Source organism: Babylonia areolata, chromosome 6 (assembly GCF_041734735.1).
Source record: "Babylonia areolata isolate BAREFJ2019XMU chromosome 6, ASM4173473v1, whole genome shotgun sequence".
NCBI classification, from domain to species: domain Eukaryota; kingdom Metazoa; phylum Mollusca; class Gastropoda; order Neogastropoda; family Buccinidae; genus Babylonia; species Babylonia areolata.
The window spans coordinates 43,078,961-43,091,460 of record NC_134881.1 but is presented as its reverse complement, the minus strand read 5'-3'; the positions used below and the strand labels follow the sequence as shown (position 1 = coordinate 43,091,460).

General features: G+C 41.6%; 1 protein-coding gene across 3 annotated transcripts in view; it reads right to left on the bottom strand.

The window, feature by feature from the left end:
* The window catches only part of LOC143283046 (uncharacterized), a 70,153-nt gene that overhangs the window by 17,472 nt on the left and 40,181 nt on the right, over positions 1-12,500 (bottom strand). For 2 of the 3 annotated variants that reach the window (XM_076589048.1, XM_076589051.1), the window contains exons 4-8: positions 11,978-12,346; positions 7,493-7,552; positions 6,924-7,073; positions 4,146-4,229; positions 2,223-2,264 (exon numbers count right to left, since the gene is read on the bottom strand). In XM_076589048.1, the coding sequence (XP_076445163.1) occupies positions 2,223-2,264; positions 4,146-4,229; positions 6,924-7,073; positions 7,493-7,552; positions 11,978-12,346 (705 nt within the window). The remainder of the gene's footprint in view (positions 1-2,222; positions 2,265-4,145; positions 4,230-6,923; positions 7,074-7,492; positions 7,553-11,977; positions 12,347-12,500) is intronic. The other variant, XM_076589049.1, reaches the window with a different exon arrangement.

Sequence of the window (12,500 nt, the reverse complement as noted above, 5' to 3'; positions counted from 1 at the left end):
CATCATGCTGAAATTATCAGAAATACCCACGGTTGCTGTTTTTTAATTGGCCTCAGCTGCATGCACGTCCACGGAGCACATTGTTTTTTTTGTTGTTTTTGTTTGTTTGTTTGTTTGTTTTTCTTTCTTTCTTCCCACGGTTGCTCATCTAGTGAACGATACATTATGGGTGTAATAGCTGGTTGGTACATGTGTTTTTTTTTCTGAAGCACATTATGTATCATGTGCGTTCTGATATAAGTAAAGTTGCGGGTAAGCGTGTGAGTGTGCATTCATGCGTGTTGGAAGGTAAGTGGAATCGAAGGGAGAGAGTCGTTTTCAGTTGGGTTTTTTTTGTTGTTTTTTTTGTTCTGGTTTTTTGTTTGTTTGTTTGGTGGGTTTTTTTATTTGATTTTACACGTATGAATGAAATCCATGATGAAAAATGCTTTCAAAGTACTTTCTTACGCTCAAGACACCGCGGTTACAACGTAAATGTTTTCGAGAAGAACAGATAAAACAGTATTGCACTGAACTGAATGAGACTTAAAATGTTCCCCAAGCTGAGGGACTATCAAGTTTGGTTCACATTCCAAGGACGCTGAAGGGGGGGCTGGGGGGGGGGGGACAAGCATGCGCAAGATTTGTCAGTGAATTCAGTTGTTCTGGGTCACACACTATGTCAGTCGGTCAGCAGGCTTGGCCACTCTTTGTGTTAAGGCTTGTACATTCTTTGTTTTATCAAGGCCTGTTCACTATGCTAAGCCTGGATCAATCTTTGTTTTTAACTCCTTCACCGCGAAGTTTCTGTGTGAAAAACACACCCCAGCGACCTCAGTCACAGGCTTCATATCAGTTTCATGTCAAAACAACACATTGCACTTCTGAGCTTCAAACACGGTCAGGGGGCAAAGGTTAGTCATTGTTCTATTGGTGCGAAACTGGCTGCTGCTGTCGAGCTTTGTTACAATGTAAACAAGAGAGGCAAGGCCTTCAAGACTCACTTGTGATAAATTAAGTCCCCTAGCATTAATTACAGAGTAATTTCCCTTTTTCACTATCTGCACCAAAACGTTTGCAAAATAAATAAAACTTCCATGGGATGAAACGCTGTTAACGTCGTCTCTTTCGCCGTTCGTATGGAGAGAGTTAAAGAAAGCATGGTTACGCTAAGCCACACAACTCTAACAAGCAGCAGCAGCATCCCTTCGTCATGCATCACAACGACGACTACAAATCGTTACGGCAGTGTCAGTGCTGTACACGTTAACATGCTGCAATGCGAAGGATGCAATTAAGGAACACACACACACACACACACACACACACACACACATATATATATATATATATATATATATATATATATATATATATATATATATATCCGTAATATGGCCTCCGTAATCAGCTGATCTTTACGTTCAGATCATTTCAGCAACATCAGTACAGTACAAGTTCACATATTACAATGTAAATCATGCAATGAAAGAATAAACAAACAAACAATGAAATAAACAAACAACCAGTCTTCATACGGCCTCCGTGATCAGCTGGGCTTCAGTTAAAGCAACGCTGAATACAAATGCCGAAAACGTCAAAAGAAGAAGAAAACATATAAAGCAAATCTACACATGAAGCAACACACACACATACATCATGCACAGCAATGTGCCATTTGATAATCAGCAGCAGCCCGCGAACTTATGATAGATATATACAAGTATTGATATTCGTAAGTCCGTATATACAAGTATTGATATTCGTAAGTCCGCATATACAAGGAGGGAGGAATTTTGTTTAATGTCCCGTCACACATATCGGTGATTGAAGACATTTTGTTAAAGTATGTATGAATACATCTGAGTATTATCGGTTAGAAGGGGTGGGAGATGTGGATGAATGGAGGGTTGGGAGAAACTGGGCAAATGAGGGTAAAAATGTGGGTGAAATTTGGAAGAAAAAAACAACAACAAAAAACCTCTAAATACAGTTACAGGAAATTACTTAAAGGACTTCGTAAAAGAGAAGTCGTTATACAAGTATTGATATTCGTAAGTCAGTTGCAGCAGCAGCTACACGCGTACACACAGGGATTTTTTTTAAAGCATATCACACTTCTTCTTTTTTCTTTTCTTTTTTTCTTTTTGTTTTTTTCTTTCTTTTTTCCCCAAACCAGCGAAGTGAGGTTTAGGCAATAAATAATGACGTATATTAGTTTGACATAACTAGTGACGTCAGACCTGGTCCTTCTGTGTCGTGATCACCAGTGAGGGTGTCTGTGGCTGTAAGCAAACAGTTCAGGTTAGCACCATCATATGTGTCCTTCATATTGGTCTCTATATGATCGTGTTTTTTGTGTTTTGTTTTTTTTTCTTTTGTTGTTCATGTGTTTGTTTTTGTCTGATAACAAAATGGCGATACTGTACCGTTTTAAACAGAGCCGCACGTGTGTGTGTGTGTGTGTGTGTGTGTGTGTGTTCGTTCTTTAGTTTAACGTCTTTTCACTGTAAGTGATATTAGACGAGGGAAGGGAAAAAAATCGAGTGGGAGGAGGGGGAGGAGGGGGGGGGGGTTACTGTGTACGCATACGAGTAAGTGAAAGTGTGTGTGTGTGTATGTGTGAAAATTATTGATTTAAGTTTTGTTGTGTGTTTATGTGTGTGTGTGTGTGTGTGTGTGCGCGCGCGCGATCTTCAGTTTAACGTCTATTCACCACAAGTGTTATTAGATGGAAAGAGCAGTAGTGAATGAAAGAAAGGGAATGCATGTGCATATTAGTGTAAGAAAGTGTTAATGACATGTATTGGAGGAAAAATATATTATGAGAAATTAAAGTTAAAGAGATTGTGGTGTGTAATGAATGAGGTGTCATAGGAGGGAGAACATGTGTATGCATATCAAAAAGTATTCACTTACAACAATGTAAATATAAATAACAACATTAATCAAAATACATTAAAGGAGGATACCAACTGGACTGGAGTTTAAAAATTTCCGAAAACTTTCTAAGCAAATGAATAATCATTCAAAATCTTTTCAGTGGATAATGGAATATTGGTAGAAAGGTCATCAACTGCATCTTTTGGAATTAACTGTCTTATGATTGGACAATGAATGAGTAGATGGCTTACAGTTATTTGTTTACCGCACATACATTTTACATTTTTAGAAAATTTTGTACGAAAGGCATTCAGACGAATTCTGTACATTAGACTTGTAATTTGTCTTGAATGTGCTGTTGGTGTCAAATTTTAAAAAATCTTTGGGATTAGCCGCATTCTTTGTGTTTACACAGTATTGGTAATATTGATTATTTGAATCTATAAGCATTTTCTTAAACCGATTTCAGAATACATTTTCTATACTACTCCAGCATTCATGTAGATCTAACTGGATGTCAAATTGCATTTTTGTGTGTGTGTGTGTGTGTGTGCGCGCGCGCACGCGTGTGTGTGTAGTGTGTGTGTATATGTGTTTGTGTGCGTGTATCTGCGTGTGCATAATACTATCAATAACAAAATCATGGGCGATTTTTCAGCTGCTTTTATCACACATTTTTTTGTCAATTTCTTTTTTTATGTCCTAGAAAATTATATTGCATGTGTAATCCATTAGTGTTATTAGTCGAAGTGGGCTATATTTGATTGATTCTTGTATGTTGATATTTGTCCATTTGCCGTTTACAAGAGAAAGAGACAGAGACAGAGAGAAATGTAGATGTTGTGTTGGGTGGGAATGGAGATAATTTAACCAAAAGACCTGTCAGCATTTCTTTATCAAAACGGTATTCAATGGAGCGTCTTTATTCAGTTGATCAATCCATGTTGTGCATTGTTACTTGTATCGCTAGAGCTGTGTCTATTTTTGATTATTATTCTGGTGTGTGTGTGTCTGTGTGTGTGTGGGGTGGGGGTGGGGGTGAGGGAATGGAATGATAAAGACACTACTGGGGTTTTGCACTGGCCAAGGGGGTGGTGGTGTGTGGTCATGTGGATTAACATTGATATCCGCTAAGGCTGTGTCTTTATTCGATGATATTCCGTTGTGGTGTGTGTGTGTGTCTCTGTGTGTGTGTGTGTCTGTGCCTCTGTGTGTATGTGTGTGTGTGTGTGACTCTGTGTGTGTGTGTGAGGGGGTGGGGGTGGGAGTGGAATAATACTGACACTGCTGAGGCTCTGCACTGGTCAAGGGGGTAGTACTGGGGTCTCTGCTGCTACTGGCACTGGTAGGAGTTGTCTGCTCCCTGTCTGATATCATCAGCGTCAGCATCGTCAGTAGTACATGTTACAACAACAACAACAATAACGAAAACGACAATGACAATGATCAAGGAATACGACTGCAATAAACCAACGCCAAAAAAATAAATAAATTAAATAAAATAAAATAATAATAATCATCATCATCATCAGGAACACTCAACAAGTATTATGACAAAGATGCACACCAATCTATAAATCACAGCGTGTCGCCTTGAAAGCACCGTCAAACTGAAATCGATGAAAACTTGCTGAAATACCCGCCCCGCGGGTTGGTTTAAAGTGTCCGTTGTGCAAAAGTTGAAATGAAGATGAGCTGCATTTTGTTTTATGTTGTCCTGCTTTAACCGGTTTGAGAGTACGACATATCCCACCTGTTTTTGTTTTTTTGTTTTTGTTTTTTTGTTGTTGTTGTTGTTGTTTGGTTTTTATAGATATCCCAATCAATTCCGTTTAAGTCTACTTCTAGCATCTGAAAAAGAAAGCGTCATAAGAAATTTGTCAATATACTTGTGTAAGGCATTGCATTTCAGATCTGTTGCAACTTCATGATTTTCTTCAGTGACTGTGCTTCTTTAAGTATTGTACCCCTTCATGAGGGGCAATGGCCTTTATATGAATAAAACATCCTCTTCCGCATCCGCATCTCTCTCTCTGTCTCTCTGTCTCTCTCTCTCCCTCTCTCTTTCATCTCACAAGAACTCGCCACAAAGCCATTCCAAGACATGGCATGAAAGAATAATGAGACCAGGAGACTAGATGATCAACAAACAAACAATAAAGATTGGTAACTCTCTCCATACACCAAGTACACAATTTCAAGTCAATGCAGCTTATACTACCGATTCAGCTAGCACAGAAGTAGATAAGAGATACATTGTAACAAACCCCGAACAATCCCGAAGCTTCCTTTTTTTGTGGAAGTGTCTGGGTTTGTTACTATGTACCTTTTATTTACCTGTGTGCTAGCTGAATCGGTAGCATAAGCCGACGGGCGCAATAGCCGAATAGTTAAAGCGTTGGACTTTCAATCTGAAGGTCCCGGGTTCGAATCACGGTGACGGCGCCTGGTGGGTAAAGGGTGGAGATTTTTACGATCTCCCAGGTCAACATATGTGCAGACCTGCCAGTGCCTGAACCCCCTTCGTGTGTATACGCAAGCAGAAGATCAAATATGCACGTTAAAGATCCTGTAATCCATGTCAGCGTTCGGTGGGTTATGGAAACAAGAACATACCCAGCATGCACACCCCCGAAAGCGGAGTATGGCTGCCTACATGGCGGGGTAAAAACGGCCATACACGTAAAAAGCCCACTCGCGTACATACGAGTAAGCGTGGGAGTTACAGCCCACGAACGAAGAAGAAGGTAGTATACGCAGCATTGACTTGGAGTTGTGTACCCTGTGTATGGAGAGAGTTAACCCTCTTTATTGTTTGTTCAGCATTCCAAGACATGAACTGATCATCCCAAGGTCAGCAGTCTTTGCGGGTCTTGGCCCTGTAGTCATTTGTGGGACAAAACCTACTTTCCTACATGGCTCCCTCACTTGGACTCTCCCATGCCAGTTCAGTTTTAAAAAGTCTCTAAAACGAACTTCTTCCGCTCTGTCCATCATCTTACAGACGTACGTGCTTCTTGCACTTCTGCTGTGTGTGTGTGTGTGTGTGTGTGTGTGTGTGTGTGTGTGTGTGCAAACGTAGTTTTTGTGTGTGTGTGTGTGTGCGTATGGTGTATGTCGTATGCCTACTTGAATGCGTGTATTGGTTAATGTATCCATGACGTTTTATTGTAAACGCCACAATCCTGTCTGGGGGGAGGGGGGAGGGCGTGACCGTGAGTCTGCATTATCATTATCATTATTGTTATCATTATTATCATCATAATCATTATTCTCATCATCATCATCATTATTATTGTCATCATTATCATCATCATCATCATTATCATTGCAATCATTATCATCATCATCATTACTATCTTTTTTCCCCCCTTTTTTTTTTAATATAGATTATTATGATTATAGTTGTTGTTACTGTTATTATAATCATCGTTTTTTTTAAAAAAAATAATAAAAGGTTCAATTAAAGATCAGAGATCACATAAATAGCAGCGAATTCATATATAACGAGCGGGGCCTAATCCTCTCTTTCCACCGCCGTTTTAACCTCCTTCAAACCAAGCTGGGTACCCACACTATACTGAACACATGGACGGAGTGAGAAAACATCGGAGCAAGCAGCCTTTCCCCACACTGAGAGACAACACCGTGTCGAAACGGGGCTTTTGAACACTAGATCGCTGGCGAACACCAGATCACAAGTCCAACGTCAAACCGATTCTGCCATGGCGCGTCCTATTACTATGATTATATATATATATATATGTGTGTGTGTGTGTGTGTGAACAACAGTAGGCTTTTTCATGTCTTAAAACTTGTATTCTTAAAATAAATAATAATAAAAAAACCAGCAAATTTTCGCTGTATAAACAGCTTCTTCAGACAAGGGTACAGAAGGGAAAGCTTTACAGGCTGGTTAAATAGCAACCAGTGAGTAAAAGTCAGGTGAAATCAGGTAAAACTGGGCACAGAGATAGAGAGAAGAGAGAGAGATAGAGATCTTTTTTCTTCTTTTTCTTCTTTTTTCTTTAAACGACAGTCCTTCGAAATGGTGTGCTTACCAGTTGTCGTTAGTCCAGGACTTGTTGTCGCTTCAGGTGTCGTCGTTGCTGCTGTGGTGGTTGTTGTTGGCTCTGGTGACGTCGTGTTTGGTTCTGGAGTGGTGGTAGTGGTAGGGATGGTGGTGGTGGTGGCAGCGGTGGTGGTGGTGGCTGAGACATTGTGCAGGCAAAGCCACGTTCAGCTGGCTGTCAGTCCAATAACCACGCTGTCTATCTATCTATCTACATGGAGCAAGTTACGCTGGCAATAAATCATGTTCAAAGTGACTTTCAGACCAATGCTCATAATTATTTCCAAGAATGCTGTATAGTTAATCATGTCACTTTCACATTTTAGCCCCATGCCCAGTTGCTCCATTGGTCAGTTAGTTGCTCTTTTTGTTGTTGTTTGTTTGTTTGGGGGTTTCTCAGTGTTTCAACATTTTGTGACTATAGATTCAAACAAATTAACACTCACAGAGGCACAGATAGACACAAATGCGCCCGCGCGCGCGCGCGTGCACACACACACACACACACACACACACACACACACACACACACACACACACACACACACACACACTCACTGAGTGACATGGCGTAGTCCACAGCATCCTGTCCACACCTCAACGTAAGGCTGGTCTGGTCTGTTGAGGACAGACACCTTTACCTCAACACTCAACACTCAACAGGAGTGACATAGTAACAATGGTATCATGTCCATACGTCAACATTGAGGTCAACAGGTATGGTGTAGTAACAATGGTATCATGTCCATACGTCAACACTGAGGTCAACAGGTATGGTGTAGTAACAATGGTATCATGTCCATACGTCAACACTGAGGTCAACAGGTATGGTGTAGTAACAATGGTATCATGTCCATACGTCAACATTGAGGTCAACAGGTATGGTGTAGTAACAATGTTATCATGTCCATACGTCAACATTGAGGTCAACAGGTATGGTGTAGTAACAATGTTATCATGTCCATACGTCAACATTGAGGTCAACAGGTATGGTGTAGTAACAATGGTATCATGTCCATACGTCAACATTGAGGTCAACAGGTATGGTGTAGTAACAATGTTATCATGTCCATACGTCAACATTGAGGTCAACAGGTATGGTGTAGTAACAATGTTATCATGTCCATACGTCAACATTGAGGTCAACAGGTATGGTGTAGTAACAATGGCATCATGTCCATACGTCAACATTGAGGTCAACAGGTATGGTGTAGTAACAATGGTATCATGTCCATACGTCAACATTGAGGTCAACAGGTATGGTGTAGTAACAATGGTATCATGTCCATACGTCAACATTGAGGTCAACAGGTATGGTGTAGTAACAATGGTATCATGTCCATACGTCAACATTGAGGTCAACAGGTATGGTGTAGTAACAATGGTATCATGTCCATACGTCAACATTGAGGTCAACAGGTATGGTGTAGTAACAATGGTATCATGTCCATACGTCAACATTGAGGTCAACAGGTATGGTGTAGTAACAATGGTATCATGTCCATACGTCAACATTGAGGTCAACAGGTATGGTGTAGTAACAATGGTATCATGTCCATACGTCAACACTGAGGTCAACAGGTATGGTGTAGTAACAATGGTATCATGTCCATACGTCAACATTGAGGTCAACAGGTATGGTGTAGTAACAATGGTATCATGTCCATACGTCAACATTGAGGTCAACAGGTATGGTGTAGTAACAATGGTATCATGTCCATACGTCAACATTGAGGTCAACAGGTATGGTGTAGTAACAATGGTATCATGTCCATACGTCAACATTGAGGTCAACAGGTATGGTGTAGTAACAATGGTATCATGTCCATACGTCAACATTGAGGTCAACAGGTATGGTGTAGTAACAATGGTATCATGTCCATACGTCAACATTGAGGTCAACAGGTATGGTGTAGTAACAATGGTATCATGTCCATACGTCAACATTGAGGTCAACAGGTATGGTGTAGTAACAATGGTATCATGTCCATACGTCAACATTGAGGTCAACAGGTATGGTGTAGTAACAATGGTATCATGTCCATACGTCAACATTGAGGTCAACAGGTATGGTGTAGTAACAATGGTATCATGTCCATACGTCAACATTGAGGTCAACAGGTATGGTGTAGTAACAATGGTATCATGTCCATACGTCAACATTGAGGTCAACAGGTATGGTGTAGTAGCAATGGTATCATGTCCATACGTCAACATTGAGGTCAACAGGTATGGTGTAGTAACAATGGTATCATGTCCATACGTCAACATTGAGGTCAACAGGTATGGTGTAGTAACAATGGTATCATGTCCATACGTCAACATTGAGGTCAACAGGTATGGTGTAGTAACAATGTTATCATGCCCATTATGTCAACACTGAGGTCAACATGTGTGATATAATCATGATAGCGTGTCCGTATGTCAACATGGAGGTCAACAGGTGTGACATAGTTATAGTGTTATCTTGTCCTTATGTCAACACTGAGGTCAACAGGTGTGATATAGTTATAACGTTATCTTGTCCTTATGTCAACACTGAGGTCAACACGTGTGATATAGTTATAATGTTATCTTGTCCTTATGTCAACACTGAGGTCAACAGGTGTGATATAGTTATAATGTTATCGTGTCCATATGTCAACACTGTGGTCAGCATGTGGGATATAATTATGTTATCGTGTCAGTATGTCAACACTGAGGTCAGCATGTGTGATACAATTATGTTATCGTGTCCATATATCACCATTGAGGTCAACAGGTGTGATATAGTTATGATGTTATCGTGTTCATATGTCAACATTGGGGTGAAAAGGTCTGTTATAACAGGTGTGGTATAGTTACGATGTTATAATGTCCCTATGTCTACATTGAGGTCAACAGGCGTGGTATAGTTATAATGTTATTTATCATGTCCATATGTCAACATTGAGGTCAACAGGCGTGGTATAGTTATAATGCTATCATGTCCATTTGTCAACATTGAGGTAAAAAGGTGTGGTATAGTTACAATGCTATCATGTCCATATGTTAACATTGAGGTCAACAGGTGTGATATAGTTATTATGTTTTCAGGTCCATATGTCAACACTGAGGCCGACAAATGTGATATAGTTACAATGTTACCATGTCCATAAGTCAACACCGAGGTCAACATGTGTGATGTAGTTATAATGTTATCGTGTCCATATGTCAACATTGAGGTAAAAAGGTCTGTTGTGATGTAAGTATGTCCACATCTCAACTTCAGGCTGGCCTGGTCTGTTGAGGACAGAAACATGGACGTCAACACTGACGTCAATCAGTTTCCGTTTTACAGTTTCTGTTTCAGATTCACAAGGAGGCGTCACTACGTTCGGACGAACCCATATGCGCTGCATGCACCACATCTGCTTGGCAGATGCCCGACAGCAGCATAATCCAACTTGCTAGTCAGGTCTTGATTGTTATGTGTGTATATTTAGCGTAGCAATCAGAGTGGATTTCTTCTGAGAATTTTGCCCCGAGGACAAAAATTAATATTAGTTGCCATAGGTTCTTTTTTTTTTTCTTTTTTTTTTAAGTACGCCAAGTGTGTGCTGCACACGGGACCCGGGTTCATCAGTTCATGCGAATGACTAGATGCTTAGTTTAACTCTTTCCATACGAACGGCGAAAGAGACGACGTTAACAGCGTTTCTCCCCAATTACCATCATCAAAATATTACAAGCGGAAGGCTCTTACACTGAAGAGGTGAATCTTGACAAAGAATACCACAATTCTGACGACGGAAGCTAAAGGTTGGGTCATTCAGACACCCACTGGACATCCGAGGGGTCTGTGTAGAGGAGAAGAGGGGACTGGCCGCACTGAGTGAGTTAATTGTCCACTCAAACGTGGGAGAAAGGGCGAGAGCGGGAATCGAACCAAAACCCCCCCAAGGACACTGTATCGGTAGGTACGCGTCTGAACAAGTCTGCCACCTATATCATAGCTACATTAACAGGTGTGATGTAGCTACTGCGACCACACCCTTCACATGTCAGTTGCAACACTGTTTAACGTTACAGTTGTGATGACAACTTTGAACCATTGTATGTTGAATGCTTAGTCTAAAGATCACAGTTATTTTAACATAATTATTATAGATAAGTCGAGCAACGGGTCAACATATGACTGTAAGTTCTGAGGTCAACAGCATCCTAAACACGGAGGTCAACACAAACCTTTAACCTTGAAGACAACATTAGTCTACACCCTGGGGTAAAATGTTTAAAAAAAAAAAAAACAGTGGTAACTTTTCACAAAAAAATACACAATACAATTACAGTACAATACAATACAATGCAATGCAATGCAGTTCAAGGCAACACAACACATACAACACTAGGCTAGCCAACACAACACAATACAATGCAATAAATTACAACACAACACAGCACAATAAACACAGCACAGTGCATCAAAGCACAGCACACCACAACACAACACGACTCAACACAGCACAGCACAACTCAACACAACTCAACACAGCACACCACAACACAACACAACACAACACAACACAACACAGCACACCACAACACAACACAGCACAACTCAACACAGCACACCACAACACACCACATCACAGCACACCACAACACAACTCAACACAGCACACCACATCACAGCACACCACACCACAACACAACACAACACACCACAACACAACTCAACACAGCACACCACAACACAACACAACACACCACAACACAACACAACACAGCACAGCACAACACAACACAACACAACACAACACAGCACAACACAACACAACACAACTCAACACAGCACACCACAACACACCACATCACAACACAACACAACACAACTCAACACAGCACACCACAACACACCACAGCACACCACAACACAACACAACACAGCACACCACAACACACCACATCACAGCACAGCACAACTCAACACAGCACACCACAACACAACTCAACACAACACAACACAACACAACACCCCTACATCCCCCACCCCCACCCACCCCCCACTCCAAACCGACCCACCTCCAAAGCCCAGCCACACCCGCTGAGGGGGCGAGGTGGAGTCGGGCATGTCGTCGTCAAAGGTGAAGGTAGCTGTCAAGGGCAGCGTGGCGGGAGCGGAGGTGGCGGGGAAAGTTCTCCTGATGCCCTTAAACTCCAGGATCTTCTGCTGGTTCCCGTCCTCCAGCGTTACCGACAACTCGGCAACGCTCGTCTCTACCTCGTAGACGTAGAAGTTCACGCTGGTGTCGTTGCCGTTGGTGGTGGTGGAGGTGTTGGTGTTGTGGAGGGTGCATTGGCAGGGGGAGGAGAGGTACGGGGGGGAGAGGAGGAGGGAGACGGTGGTGCCGCTGACCGTGGAGTTGGTGCAGGGGTGGAGAGTGACGGCGTCTGTGTGCCGTGAACATGGGGGAGGGTGGGGGGGGGGGTTAGGTTGAGGGGCATGTCAGTGTGGTGATTGTGGTGGTGATGATGATGATAAGGATAATATGAATGGTGTCCATGATGATGATGAAAATAGCATGGTGATAATCTTGATCATGGT